The sequence below is a fragment of the Pleuronectes platessa genome, chromosome 9 (assembly GCF_947347685.1).
Source record: "Pleuronectes platessa chromosome 9, fPlePla1.1, whole genome shotgun sequence".
Taxonomy (NCBI): domain Eukaryota; kingdom Metazoa; phylum Chordata; class Actinopteri; order Pleuronectiformes; family Pleuronectidae; genus Pleuronectes; species Pleuronectes platessa.
This window is the reverse complement of record NC_070634.1, coordinates 24,472,686-24,488,519: the sequence shown is the minus strand read 5'-3', so window position 1 is coordinate 24,488,519 and position 15,834 is coordinate 24,472,686. Positions and strand designations below refer to the sequence as shown.

Sequence of the window (15,834 nt, the reverse complement as noted above, 5' to 3'; positions counted from 1 at the left end):
ATTTACTTTAACTTTAACCATGGACCCCACTGTGGGGGCAGGGAGGATGCATCTATAGACAATGTGTGTGTGTGTGTGTGTGTGTGTGTGTGTGTGTGTGTGTGTGTGTGTGTGTCTGTTTGTTACCACAACAACACAACAACAGGAAGTGTATTAAATGCATGGAAAGAAGAAGACTTCAGAGTAAAACTGCTTTTTGACCAGTTTAAGCACTTACACTGTGTATCCAAGCAATAAGTGTGTGTTTCTGTGCCTGTGTGTGTAATAGCACACCACCATAACAACAGAAATTGTAATAAATGCATTGAAAAGGAGAATTTTTTTAGAAACAATCTTTTAATTAAAAAAGCTTTTGACCTATTAAAGCACTAATTTGTGTGTAACAGTGTGTGTGTTTGTGTGTGTCTGTTCGTGTGTTGTTTGTGTAGTAGGGTGTGTCTCGATAATGAGTGTGCACACTGAAAGAGGAGGTCTCCTCAGGCCATGTCTCTCCACCCATTTTTTCTCCTCAGCGCAGTTGATCGACTCACTTCATCCGCCTCCTGCTTCCTACTTCCCCGCTGAAGATCCACTATCCACCGGACCAGCCTGCACCACGACCGGGACCACTCGTCTACCTCTTCTCTCGAACTTGCGCTGCCGGGATCTGTCTGAAATCCTCCGGCTGCTCCAAACCAGAAGTGCAAACCACAGGAATCTTACTGTGTGTGTGTCTGTGGGTGTGTGTGAGTCTGTGTGAGTCTGTGTGTGTGTGAGGCCTCAGCATGTATCAGGCGGTAAGGAAGCTGTTTTTCACGGACTGTCACTGTGCAGATGAGTCGAGCACATACGAGACGCTGTTCTCCAAACTGGACACAAACAAAGATGGGAAGGTGGATGTGGTCGAGCTGAAGGCAGGACTGGCCGCCATGGGCATCCAGACTGGGAGGGGAGCAGCCCAGGTAGAGCCATGGATACAGTGGACACACACACACACACACACACACACACACACACACACATACACACATAGCATAGTTTCTATTTACCTAAACCTAACCTCTTCTTTTGATTTTAATGACTTATGTTCAATTTAATTAATAGTGTCAAATCCTATCACTATCTATCTGTCTATGTATCTATGTATCTATGTATCTATCTATCTATCTATCTATCTATCTGTCTTATCTAAAGACACTTTCCATAGTAAGATCGAGACCTTAGAATAAAAGAGAAACCCAAAATGTAATGGGAACTTGGATTTTGTCCCCTTAAGGAAGATAATTCCAGATAATGTGGGCGTGTAAACAGAGTTAGGTCCCCACAACATGAGTTATACCTGGAACACACACACACACAAATACAACCTTTTACTTGTATCTTAGGACACTCATTGTCATAATGTGTTCCCTATCCCCTAACCCTATCATCTTATTCTAACCTTAAACATAAAACCAAGTCTTAACTTGGTTTAACCCATAAAAAGCCCATTGGACGCAGGTCTGAAAGTTCTGAATGGCCAATATGTCCCCACTTTACCTAAATGCTCTTCACAAAGATATCTGTAAGAGTGCTCTCATAGGCCCTGGAGGGAAAGTTGTAAACTTGCGTGTTGCACTACTGCATTCCTGAATGACCTGAGCAGTGAACAGGCTCCTCCATGTTAACCCTCAATAACAATGACTCTATAAATTATTTGTCTCGCATGAGCTATTCTTAGATGATGATATAAACTGACACTATAGCTGCTTTCAGACGTGCATGTGTGAACGCTGACGTTCTCCGCCTGGCCCCCGGGTATAAAGTCTGCAGACGTGCAGATAATCCAATGGGAGGACATGGCAGGGGTTCCCCAGCTGGATTCACTGTGAGCTAGTGGGCGGGTGGTTGATGACAATTCTCTCAGAATGTGGAAATCCATTCAGTAGTTTCTGCTTCATCTTGCTGACGAGACAAACAAACAATTAAATACATGGACAGGGCAGGAAAGGGCAAGAAAACCTGTGCAGCTAAATCCTGTGAACGACCGGCTCCTCAAACGAATGACCTCGATTTGGGTTTCATTACCTCAGGCTTTTCTCATTCAGTTTTTTTCTAGAGAGCAGGTTGGGTGAAGCCAAGGTGGACCAAAAATCAAAGTTCAGTCTGCAGGCATAGGTGTGAGCTGCGACTCGGACGGTCCCACCTTCAGTAACCATATAATGCTGCATTGCTCCGTCTCATCAGGGACTCTGGTAACTTTAACAGTGTGAGTCAGGGAGGAAGGGACAGGCAGGTCACTGCTGTGTGATAGTGAAATGATCCAGAGGTAATAAATGCTTTTACAACTGCCTCGTCCGACCGGTAGACTCCTAATGGCTCACGATAAATCAGCTTTTGAAAGTTATCTTTAATAAACAAAGTTAACTATTAACATCTATTAATATAATACTAATTATTAACATTCCCATTGAAAGCACATTCACACTCATGAGATCAGCATTTATATTTGGATCTGTACCAAGTAGCACACTCGTACAGATCAACCCCCTAAACGTGCCTGATACATCTTTTGAGTTATTTTCTGAGAACTTAAGGAAAATGTTAAAAAACTCAAAACAAACAAACATAGTTTTGAGGTGGACGCAATAAATCATGAACATTATCAGACCACTTCCTTTTTCTGTTGTATTTCCTCTAACCAGCAGATCTTGTGTGTGATTGTTTGACGTTGGTGGAGGTTGTGATCTTACTGGGAGACATTCTAGTTTCTGTATGATTTCCCTCATGCACACGTGGATCTCTTAGTGACTTGCGGAACAGTTACAGAGTTTTTTGTGTTTCATCTGATTTCCTCGATCAGCATTATTACATAACATTATGTATAAGACAGTAACATGAAGTGCAGCTCCTCTACAAACAAACACAATCTTTATCTACTGCACAGATCACTCTACAAATGAGGGGAAATGTCAGAGATAAAAATAGATAAAGCAAAAAACACAAAATAAAACAGCAACAGCACAAACGATGTAAGAAGATAATGACAGAAAATGAGGTCATGAGGTTTACACAGGAAGTGGCTTCAGGGATTTCTCTGCGTTATTCTGCCACCAGCTGGCAAAGAAGGCGAAATGTTTTGTGGAGAGATTAGAATCTGACTCAGCTGCTGCTCAACATGAAGAATGTGCTCTGATAATATTCTTCTTCTCTTTTTTCAGAAAATAGTTTCCTCAGGAGACAAAGACAAAGACGAAGGGCTCGACTTCAGCGAGTTCTCCAAGTACCTAAGGGATCACGAGAAGAAGTTACGGCTGACCTTCAAGAGCTTGGACAAAAACAACGATGGTGCGGTGGAGCAAACCTCCTGTTTATATGTTTATATGTTTATATAGGTTGAATGCTGTGAACTTCACATAACCCGCCATGTTGGTGACACAGAGTTATTCTTCCTCATCATGTGGGAAACATCAGGATTTCTGTGTTTTTATTTCCCACAGGTCGAATTGACTTCATGGAGATTAAACAGTCTCTGGCTGATCTGGGGATGGATGTCAGCAAAGTGGAAGCAGAGAAGATCCTCCAAAGGTATCGCTGCTTATTTTTCTAAATTAGAAACTGAATATTTACAATATTTGTTGAGCTGATAACTCAACAACTGATAAATTGGTCAAGGAAAGAGGTGGCAGGAGCGCTACTGGTGTCCCTCAAACCACTGGTGCTCATGAGGGAACATATGTATTGTGTACTGGAAAATGCTTTTATTCAAATGGGATTTACGCTTAAAAAAACACTAATGCCTTCATCAGAGTGTGTTACACACAGATAAATGGGTCAGTTCATATTGAGAGTGGTTGATGGCACCAGGAAGCTATTTAGAGTTTGGATCTACTCATGTTCATCATGTAGCTTCCAGATGAAGATGAAGGAAGGTCTGTGGTTTTTACTTCAACATCATTCACCTTGTTGTTATATGCATGAACATGTTATACAGGGAGTTATCATCCTGTTCATTCCTTCACAGTGTCTCACCAAGTCATTCCAGGCTGCTGCGGTTGAGCTGTGTCAGTGTGTCGTGTATTTGCATAAACAAATTGTGAAGCTGCTGATTTGCAAGTGCTCACATGACAGTGTGACCTGGAAAGAGAAGTGACGCAGCACGTGTATGACTGTGAATCAGAGAGTTCGAAAACCACAGAATAATTTATGATTGTGTAACGTCTGCTGAGCTGAGGCAGATGAAGGAAATAACTCATTGAAGGCTCAGATTGCCGTAGAACAGAGACATGGTTTAAAAACATTTATTATCTCTATACTGTATTTCCTGTGAGTCTCGTCATGAGTGGAGCTGCAACCAATCCCAGCAGGTCTAAGAGGCGGGACAAACCCTGGACAGTTTTCCAAAATAAGCTGCTCTCAGATCTGCACTGAACCCCAGACATTCTCCCAAATTCTTTGTCGTGGGCTGGATGTGAGAAATCAATTGTCTGAGTCAGTTGTTCTGGAAAATCTCTAGAGGGTTTTCCGGCCAGTTCCCTTGTTAAGACTCTGGATAATGTGTGAGTGAGCTCATGTTAGAATATAGCTGGAAGGTGTATTAGTTTGGTCAATGTCCCATCCACTATCATGGAGGAGGCAGTGCTGATGACCTATACTGCAACCAGCCACCAGGGGGCTATCGAGACGCTTTAGCTTCAGTATCATCCCACTTTAATTACAGTCTTTGGTCCAGTTCCAAATAACATTTCTTCTGTGTATCTTTGTGGCTCAGTATCGACGTGGATGGCACCATGACTGTGGACTGGAACGAGTGGAGGGAGCACTTCCTGTTTAACCCAGCCACCAACCTGCAGGAGATTGTCCGCTACTGGAAGCACTCCACGGTAAGAGAGTGTGACTCAGTGTGTGAGAGAGAGAGAGAAAGAGAGAAAGCAGACCATGATGGCTTTATGTTAAACAGAAAAGACAGACTGTGTGTGGGGGGGGGTGTGTGCTGTATATGAAAGTGCAGGTGTGTGACTGGATAATATTGTGGCGTCAAGGTGAGAGTCTGGAAAAAAGTTGATGCTGCGTCCAGGTCCGAAATTCCCCTTTTTTCTACTGGTCAGAACACCCACTGGCATCTGGCTTGTGTCTGCAATGAAGTCAGCATTCACTCCCGGGTCAAATGATTCTGCAGTTAATGGGTTTGTTTGGGCTCCGGTTCTGATCAGCAGTGATGGACGCCTGGTTGAAACGTGCTGATGTGGATGATTGTTGTTTCAGGCCAGAGTGAAGAATCTGGAAATATCCTGTGGTTTCTTTCAGAGTTTGTTCTTGTGCCAGATCAATAATCAGGGGATTAGGACAAAGTTAACATAAATTTTTAACCTTTTCCTGGTTGTTGCAGCAAATTCTCCTTTAGCTTCTCAGCTTTAAAAAATTTCGAGACTTTTGTACACAGACCAGGAAAATGTCCACGGAGCCAAATTCAGGACAGAGAGGATAAACAGAGTAAAGATCAGTTTCATGGTGTGGACGTGTAACTTTGAAGCTTAGAAACCTGCACATCAGCTGGTTCTCAAATTGAATAATAAGTCTTAAGTCTAAATGGAAGCAACATGGAGGCAGAACATTTCCTCATCCGACCTGTCGTCTGTGTCCTCTGAGTTTGTCCGGCCTCGTTTTCGGATCCACTGCACCACAGGGGAAAGTTGTGAAAGAGACTTGTCAGCTGATTCTGGATTTGGCCGAGGACTTTGGCAACAGATCAGAACCTCGACGGCGTCAGCAGATTACGTTCATTCATTTTCAGAGGAGAGGTGAGAAAAGGTGGTGAGGAGGAGGAGGAGGAGGAGGAGGAGGAGGAGGAGGAGGAGGAGGAGGAGAAGACTGTGAAGGGTTTTTATCTCCTGAATATGTGATAAGTCTTTACTTAGAGAAATAGAGGTCGACATTGGAGGAGAACCTTGACTTGACTTTGTCGTCAACAGACTTTCAGGGGAAAAGAGGTTGTTCTACAAGAAGCTACAAATAAAACAAGTGGTTTTATTTATAACACCAGTGATGTGACTGTTACCATGCCACACGAGAGCTCCCCGGACATGATATTTCTCTCCTGAACTTCCTGCTTCTCGTTAAACCAATACAAGGTCAATTTGTAGCAGTATCTTAAATTTAGATTATCGACTGAATGGAACTATCTCTGTGACATGTCTAATTGTCCACTTCCAGTTCCAGTCAATGGCTAATCTCTGACGTTTGCTGCCTGTGTTCATTGGCACAACCTCCGCGGTTAAATAAACCTGGAGATGCTAATCTTGGCAGAGATAAGCTAATTTCAGTCTGACCTGTGGAGGGGGGGGGGATTAGCTGGTCATTGGGACAGGTCGAGGAGAGAGGAAGTGAGTCTAGAACAGGAGAAGCCACAGGCAGGGAGGGCGAGGCGTCCCTCCACATGCAGCGTCTCTCACCTCTCGGGCCGGACGGGACCTGCTGACCGTCGGCGTCTGACTGTTAGACTCGTGTGAAGGGTCCGGTTCTGTTGAGTTAGTGCAGCACCGTTCTGGATCAGCAGCTTCATCAGGGGGGAGGTGGTCATGGTGCTGCTGCAGCCTCAGCAGCAGCAGCAGCCTCAGCAGCAGCAGCAGGGAAACTGTTTTTTCTTCCACTTTGAAGATGATGGGGGGATCTATGAGGTGGAGGTGGACATGGTAGGTTCCTGTATCGACCCTTTGAGTTTTCCCCCTGGTCCTAGATTCATCAACATGAATATATTGCTGTTTGTGTGTGAGCAAGTAAATCCCTAGAAACTGCAGGGAAGAAATTACTACAAGGTTTCCAGGTCACTTAGAAATGGAGTTGTCTTAATGTACTTGCAGTTAAATGTCCCACTCAGAATTTATCTTGGTTGCAACCAGTTTTTAATAATGCTTATGTTTGAATATGGTCGATACGAGCCTTTCATCGATATTTAGTTATTTTACAGAATAAAGTATTCCAAAAATATGAGCATTCTCCAGATCTACATGTTATTATTTGACATTAAGAAAAATGTTTTTATTTTAATTCAAGGTCTATATATTTGGTTAAATTTGTGTTTTATTTTTATTATCAAGTTTATTGTTAATCTATAAAACATCAGGCCTTAATTACATTTCTTTGTCATAAGGGTTTAAAAAAACGACATCTTAGGAATCATTGCCACATTTATTTCGATTTTTCCTTTTTTTTTTTACATTGGCCGACAGTTTATCAGAAATGTATGACTCTTTAATATTGTTAGAAAATTCAATTGGGCTCTAGTTTCTAGGTGAACATTCAGATACACACAGATGATGTGTTGAGGAAAACAGGGACAAACAGCTTGTGTTCAGGCATCAGTGTGAGAGTCGACTGACTGAGAGTCCTGAATATCCTTGACTGAGATTTGACTCTGTTGTATTGTGGGTAGGTGCTGGACATTGGGGACAGTCTCACCATCCCAGACGAGTTCACAGAGGAGGAGAAGACAACTGGGATTTGGTGGAGGCAGCTGGCGGCGGGAGCCATGGCGGGCGCTGTGTCCCGGACAGGAACCGCCCCACTGGACAGAATGAAGGTCTTCATGCAGGTGAGCTCTGAACTAGAGTGGAGTCGAAGGGCCCCTCATGAAACCACATTTAAAGTTACTATTTTTACTTGAATCAAACACACACACACACACACACACACACACACACACATAGATATCAAAAACATGCTTGGTTTTCTTTTTTCTTGAAGATCTATAAATTATTCTGTGGATAATCTGTGAAAATGTCAAGTTGAGGGAAAGTTAAATAAATTATTGATCTACCACTTTGTCCGGATCCAAAATGTTAGTTTTTCTTCCGCCCATGTTAAATGGATTAACCTGTTTATTATCTATTATCTGTAAAGCTGCCTCTCATACATAATAAGTGCATTTCTTTTGAAAAGTAATGATTGTTCTTATTTCAAGTCCTTTCTTAAACGTGTTTCCAGGTGCATTCTTCTAAGAGCAATAAAATAAGCCTGGTCGGTGGCTTCAAGCAAATGTTGAAGGAGGGCGGCCTGACGTCTCTGTGGAGAGGAAACGGAATCAACGTCCTGAAGATCGCTCCGGAGACGGCCATTAAATTCATGGCCTACGAGCAGGTACCTTCTCACCTGTTTCACTCTCTCTCTCTCTCTCTCTCTGTCGATGCATCACTCATTATTCTACATGAGCAGCACGGACACAATATTGTCCCACAGTAAAGTCGGACCACAAAGTGAAATGTCGTTTTGTGTGTTAACTTAATCCTGAACCGCTTCCACTGAGTGTTTCTGCCTCACTCCTGTGTTGCTGTGTTTCATCAGTTTAAGAAGATGCTGTCCAGTGAACCAGGGAAGGTCAAGACCCACGAGCGGTTCATGGCCGGATCGCTGGCCGGAGCCACGGCACAAACGGTCATCTACCCCATGGAGGTGGGCAGCAGGGAGTCCAGGAGCTCTCCGTCCTTAAATAGCTTTAAATACATTAAAATACAGACTTAAACGTCTTTCAAGATCCAGTTTGTTGGCTTGAGGGGGATCTCTTGACAGGAATGGAATAATAATTATGATTTAGTGAGTTTATAATTAGTAAACATTAGTTTATTATCTCTGAAACTAAAAACTGTTGTTTTCTTAAACCTCAAAACAAGCACTTTAAATCTAAATCAGGATATATTTACTAAATTATCATGACAGCCTGTTATTTAAAAACCAATGGAAAATAGTTCAGATGTGTTTTTCCTCTAGAAGATAATGAAACTTCCTTCTTATTATGGAACAAATAGTCGGGTTTTTGCTAGAACTTGAACTTTAGACATAGTTTTTAATATTTTAAGGCATAAGTCAAAAAGGCAAAAGTCAAAATGCTGCCTAGTGAAGAAAAGTGATAATTTCTGTCTGTTCAGGTGATGAAGACCCGTCTGACGCTGAGGAAGACCGGACAGTACTCATCGATGTTTGACTGTGCCAAGAAAATCGCCAGGAAAGAGGGACTGAAGGCGTTTTACAAGGGCTACGTCCCTAATATTATTGGCATCATTCCCTACGCTGGAATCGACCTGGCGGTGTACGAGGTGCGTGGTGTTCAGTGAATCTCATCTGTAAAATGTGTAAACTTAGACTTCCATTCATTTCTGTGTTTCCTTCTCACACACACATACTGAACATCCATCCTCAGAGCTTGAAGAACTTCTGGCTGTCCCGTTACGCCAAAGACTCGGCCAACCCGGGGATTCTGGTGCTGCTCGGCTGTGGAACCTTATCCAGCACATGTGGCCAGCTGGCCAGTTACCCTCTGGCTTTGATCCGCACCCGGATGCAGGCACAAGGTACGAGGAGCCAATCCTAGTTTTCAAAAAGTAAAGAATGAGACAACTTTTAATTTGTGACTGTTGGTTTCTAGCCAGTGCTCTCACAAGCTTATCCAGAAAAAGGGGGAAAATACTGACCAACAAAATGTGTGTTTAACAAATGTTAAATAATAAAAATAAAAATATTATTTAAATAGGTAAAGTATAAATACTTCAAAATTGTACTCAGATACAGTTGAGTAATTCTACTATGTTTACATTCCACATTTGGGAATAAATTTGGGAAGGCAAATAGTGTCGTTAATAAATATATATAATAAATAACAACTCGTATAAATACTTCTGATGGTGCTGTGTTTGTCAGCAGTTTATTGTATATAGATGAATAGGTGGTGACTTATTTGAGGTCATTTAAAAACATTGTTTTAGAGGATTATGTGTAAAAAAAGTATAGTATATATAAATTTAAACATTCTAAAACAACCCTAAGAGTTGATATATTTGTTATATTTCAAATTCATTTAGCTGGTATAAGGAGGTAGAAAGAATATAATGTATATATGTAAAAATATATTTTGAATAACCATGTTTTCCTTGATGGTGTGATTCTCCTCCCCAGCCTCTATCGAGGGCGCCGAGCAGCTGCCGATGAACCTCATGGTGAAGAGGATTTTGGAGAGGGAGGGCTTCTTTGGACTTTACCGCGGCATCCTGCCCAATTTCATGAAGGTGATCCCGGCCGTCAGCATCAGCTACGTGGTGTACGAGTACATGCGGGACGGCCTGGGGATTCAGAAGTAGTCAACCGAGTCAACTGTGACGAGCAGAGAGGAAAAGGACGGGCGGCCATTTAGTTCTTTCATACGTTTCCCTTCTTACATACGAGGGACACTCACTTGTTTACCTGTAGGTCGTCGTCTGGAGAGAAGTTTTAAAGTGATTCCTGAACTGTGTGAACCAAACTACGTTGTTTGGAAGAACCTGCAGCAGTCGCTCAGAGCTGATGATAATTAATAATCACCCCCTGGTGGCTGGCCGCAGTTTATGGAATAAACCCGGCCTCCTCCACGTTAGCAGATTGGACACGGGCCAAAATTATACAACAAATTTTTCTCAAAGATGGCCGTTTTCAGGAAAGAACTCCAGAGAATGTCCGCTTTGTTGGGTGAGGACATTCTCCGGAGTTATCACTCATTCATCAACCAAGGCTTCATTTCTGGATGGTGGGGGGGAAGTGGAGACGTGTCTTCCATCATTGTTTACACTCTACGCTCTCGTGGTCGACTGATTTAACATCCGAGCACAGACACTTGCAGAGGTTTATTTTGTTTGCCGTTTGGTTTATTTGTTGGTTTGAGTAGATTAGTCAATTAAGTCATTTTAAGTGTGGGTCGTGTTGTCACTTGTTCCTTTAGCGTTTGACCAAAAAGCACCTTATCGCACCGTCCTTCTTCCTAATGGGAAACGCAATGTTCTCACTGTCTGTTCTCTGAGATTAGTGAAAGTGGTCTGACCAAATATTGGAAAGCTTCATTTACTTTCAGTAAATTCGTCCCGATTTTAACACAAAGCCATTTTTTACACATTGGACACCTCGCTGTCATGTTTGAGAAAAGACACGTCTTCTGGGAATGGATTTCACTCTGAGTGTCGGCCTCCATTTTACAGCAGAATATTGTTTAGACCTTTTTATTGAGTTTGGTAAACGGGGGAGTAGAGATGTGCCTTATGAGATGATTCTCTGACGTCTGTGAACGTCTCCACCCTCACACTGTCTTGCCTTTCTTTCCCCATATTTGGTGAATTTGACGATGGTGTTTACAGTAATAAAATATTTCATTACAAAATGGAGAAGTTGAGTGTATTTTATTTATATTTACATATGCACGAATGTACTTCCTGTCTGTTGGAGACGTCTGTGTCCAGTGTCTCTGTGTGCAGTCGTCCCCAGAGGCTCTTAAGTACAGATTAGTTCATTTCTTATGTAATAGCCTTTCCCCTGTGATGTCTGTCCTCATGACTCTGTCTGATCCTCCACATTTGAAAGGACACAGGAAAAGTGGCTATGCTCATTAGCTTTTTATAAGTACTCTATAATTCAAACTTAACATTTCCTTGTTAGTGATTATAAAGCATGTTTCAGTGATACCTCCAAGGTGTTCTCATAAACAGAGAATTTAAAGCATCATTTCAGACTCTGGTAAATGTTCAGTCTTAACATAGTCAAATAATAACAGTATATAAAGTAAAAGTGCATTATTTGATATTTAAGTGTGGAGTATTGTCATAAGAAGAGCTTTGCCTTTGGCGTCCCCTGGTGGTGGTATTAAAATCACTCACTGTCTCTAAAGTAAAATGTGAAAGCTGGTTTATTTTTATTTTAGTTAACACTTTCTACACACAGTGGCTTTTACAGAATAGCTAGATATAAAAAACAACAACACTGTGACATGATTGAAAGTTGTTAACACAGACAGAGATCACTCTTTTCTGACTTTTTCCACTTTTAAATATTTTGTTTACACAATTACTCTGAGAATATTTTCTTTTCTGGGAAAATCCCGTTCATGGCGAGTGTTCCAACGAGAGACAGAAACGCCACGACGGTCAGGATGGAGCGCAGGGCCTTGAACCAGCTGGGGTAGGTGGGCAGCAGGGAGAGGTCATAATGCAGCGAGATTCCCAGGCCCATAATAACCATTGTGGCCGCCGGGACGATGCTGTCGCTCATCAGCATGGCCACCCAGGCCAAGAGGGGGGGGACCACACTGTTGGCCAGGTTGATCCAGTCTGGTTGGGCGGGGCTTGCCTCAGGGAGAGCGAATCCCCAGCGAGCTCCACCCAGAAAGGACACGATGGAGGCTCCGTATGCCAACTGTGCATAGGCCAGTTCGGGGAGGTAGCATTCAGTCACGGCCATGAGCACAGTCGGGGCCACGAAGGGGACCAGCCCGGCAAAGCCCAGGTACAAGGCGGGTCTGGGACTCTTCCACAAGTCCTTCATGTCGTAGCGCAGCAGGTCCAGCTCCCTGGGAGGGGCCTCAGCCTGCGGTCGCTTCTTCAACCTCACGGCAGAGGAGTGGAAGTGTTGGGTTCTCGCTCCAAACGGAGAGAGGTGGGTTTGAGTCCCCTGGCAGGGCTCGGCAGGAGGTTTCAACAGTCCAGTTCCTGGAGGTGGCAGCATGGTTGATGAGGCCCAGCAGGTCCGCAGGGAGGAGCCTCCACGGCCAGGAGCTCCCGTCCAGACCGAGGTCCAGCATCTTCGTGGAGGAGCGAGCCAGTGCGACGCCTAAGAAACAAAAACAATCACGTTTACCTTTTAAAAAGAGAGAGAATGAGGGATGGTGCTTGAGAAGCTGAGGTATCACGACTGGTCCTTTACCTGTCGGGCTGCAAGGGGGCTTCTTCTAAATACAACCGCGAGCATCTGTAAAGTACAGTCAGACTCAAGTTAGACTCAGGAGAGAGGGCAGCTCCTCCCCCAGAGAGAAGCTGACGATAGATCAGTTTATAAATCAAGACTGAGTCTGAGAGAGAGAGAGAGAGAGAGAGAGAGAGAGAGAGAGCTCCACTGTTTAATAAGACATGTCACAACAAGCAGAATATAAGTAACACAACGACACTGTTCAGGCTCAGAAGCACACACACACACACACACACACACCTCTGTATATACGGTCTATGCCTCAGACACGCATACATACACACATCCATACACAAACACACAAAGACCTCTTTATGTAGTCCTTGCCTCAGACACCAGACAGACACACACATCCATTCACGCACACGCACAAATCTCTTTATATAGTCTATGCCTCACACACACACATCTATATACACACACACACACACATCATAGCATTACGTGAATCTTTGTGCCGCGCGCACACACAAAACAGCGTGAACACATTGACACTAAACACAGCTGAAGCCTGGGTGACGTCATGTTAATGTTCACTCACCTCGAACTATCATATTTATTTACTCTCTGTTCTCACCGAGGTCAAAGTGAAGCTAACGGATGCTAGTTAGCTTCTGACAGCTGAGTGCACGGGTAATGTCTTCCGTGCTCAACTGGAGCCGTTCCCCTAGCTTTAGTTCCACATACACAGGCTTCAATAAAAGAGACGGATATACTTGTATATATATGTAGATATATATACATATATATACACATATATATATACAATATATATACATATATATACACATATATATATATACAATATATATATATATATATATATATATATATATATAGAGAGAGAGAGAGAGAGAGAGAGAGAGAGAGATAGAGATAGAGATAGATAGGTAGGTAGGTAGACAGACAGACAGATAGTTGGGGATCGTGATGGTGGATTGAGGATGTCGCACCTTGTTACAGTTTTTTTCGATTGTATAAACACTAAAATCAAAAGTATAACACAATTATTAAACCTGACACTCAAGGAGCAAAACATGGGCCCAGATCTGCACCACTATAAGCACAATGTCAGCTTCACACTTTTTGCAAAAAAATACACACAGTGATCTGCAAAACACTAAACACACTTGCATACATTAAACACAGAAGTATATCAAGATGTCACTTCCTTGCAATTCCTAAGCACTGCCTGTCAAATGACCACCCCAGTAAGAAGTGGCCTTCTCCAAAGACGCTAATGTCTTCACTTCTTGGAAGAGATCCAGGACTTGAGATATTAATAATCTCCATTGTGAGAAGACGCCTGTGCAAAAAGCCTGGCTTCTTCTCCTCTTTAAGAGCAGGCCTCTCTTCCTTCTTCAGGAGATAATAGGTGGATGATGTTACTCCTGACATGGCTTTTACTAAGTCTAAAGTTCTGCAATGGGTTTTCTCAGGGTGCTCCTGTTATCCCAACATTTTTAAAAATGAATAAAATTTCTAAAATGGAATTATTTGTTCTCCGTATTTATTCCACACAGTTTTGCTGTTTTTCAAGCTGAAATGTCACTGTTTCTCAAGTGCAAGTTTCTTCCTTTAATTCATCAGCCATCGGCACCTTCACCTGAACTTAGCTCCCAAAAGCTGTATAAGGCGGAGGAGAGTAACCTCATTATGGCTGGTGATCAAATAGCAATAGTAAGCATCTAACTTTCAGATATTTTCAGAATAAGAGTCACAGTTGCTGCACAGAATCAGCGTAAATGGATAAAGTGTTACTTGATTGTGTTTGTCTTAAATTAAAAGGAAATTTGAGATCTCAACTTTTTCAATTTTGGAGTAAAATGTCTTCTTATATAATATATGGGACTGCATTAGGTCCACTCAGTGTACCTACGCATTGGTTATTAAATTAGGCATTGCTGTATTTCAAATAAACACAATTTCAAGGTAAAACTGGAATTGAAGATGGAGCACAAACATTGTGTGGTGTTCGTGTTTTGGTCACTCAGCCAATGTTCACGGGTCTGGTGGACCCACCGCATTATTCGATCTTTCAAGCAATACAGCTACAACAATGTATGTAAAAATACTGAACAGATGTTAACTTTATCCCAATTACAAGCAATATAAACAGCATATATGGTTAATATTTGTCATTTACCCCTATTAAGTCATATTTATGAATAAAGGTGCTTTTCGTTATTTGTGATAAAATTCAATCAAACAAAGAAACATCAATTACAATCAAGATATGATTGGAAAAAACGAACATGAAACAAGGTTCTTCATCAGTATTGAGGTCTATTTCTTGAACTTAATTAGAAATTGAACACACTCATGTCAGTCTACATGAGAAATGATTTTTGAAGAGAGAAAATCTTTGGAAGACAACAGGCACGTGCACAGACATTTTAGGGGGCAGGTGCTCAAATCCCCCCAAAAATGGCACCCATCGCCAAAATTATTTACCAAATTAAAAATAATGATAATAAATAAATAAAAAACACAGTAGGATATTTTCAACTTATATATTTATTTTGTTAACAAACTAACTCTAATTATCAATTTGAATAAATAAATGAATAACAGGCAAAAACAGAAAAAACAAGGCCATATTGAATAACCAAATAATATGTTAGGGTTAGGGTTAGTGATGTGATGGGCTCCTCTGGACCAGGTAGGGTTAGGTACTGCAGTACAAGGTCGATCCAAGTGGAAAGCGCAAGCACACGTATTGTCTGTGAAACAAAAGCCTAATACCAGACTAATGGATATAATTGTTCAATGAGTTATTTTTGTGTAACAGTCAAAGTTGAGGGGTGTGGCTTATGGTCACTTCAGAGTTTCCATTGAATTTATTTCTCTTCATATCCCCAAATCAGTCAACATGTCAACATGGAGAATCACAACAAAACATGTCCCAGTTTTCATGCTACTACAAGAGTGTGCATAACACTGATTGCTCGACAAATATCAGACAAGCAGAAAATTCTGTATCCAGTACAGTTTCAATGAGGGGCACCTAAGCCTGGGGCCGGAGCCTGGGGTCGTAAACTCTCCACCGCCATGCCGAGAAAAACTCTTTGATTGGGTTTAGAGACGGAGAGTATGGTGGAAGGTATGGTACTGTAAACTGTGGAT

At 42.1% G+C, this 15,834-nt stretch overlaps 2 protein-coding genes across 2 annotated transcripts; one reads left to right on the top strand and one right to left on the bottom strand.

Annotated features, from left to right (window-relative positions):
- The first annotated feature begins 471 nt into the window (after positions 1-471).
- slc25a24 (solute carrier family 25 member 24) lies at positions 472-11,131 on the top strand. The gene is made up of 10 exons (XM_053430098.1): positions 472-941; positions 3,180-3,306; positions 3,459-3,546; positions 4,730-4,841; positions 7,391-7,549; positions 7,942-8,094; positions 8,299-8,406; positions 8,880-9,047; positions 9,152-9,302; positions 9,904-11,131. Exons 1-10 carry the CDS (start codon positions 765-767, stop codon positions 10,083-10,085), a joined length of 1,425 nt encoding a protein of 474 aa, XP_053286073.1. The 5' UTR covers positions 472-764; the 3' UTR covers positions 10,086-11,131.
- A 504-nt stretch (positions 11,132-11,635) lies between these two features.
- On the bottom strand, positions 11,636-13,340 carry LOC128447775 (transmembrane protein 69). The gene is made up of 3 exons (XM_053430100.1): positions 13,250-13,340; positions 12,667-12,711; positions 11,636-12,573 (listed from the first exon to the last, which is right to left on the bottom strand). Exons 2-3 carry the CDS (start codon positions 12,709-12,711, stop codon positions 11,812-11,814), a joined length of 807 nt encoding a protein of 268 aa, XP_053286075.1. The 5' UTR covers positions 13,250-13,340; the 3' UTR covers positions 11,636-11,811.
- Positions 13,341-15,834: the final 2,494 nt, after the last annotated feature.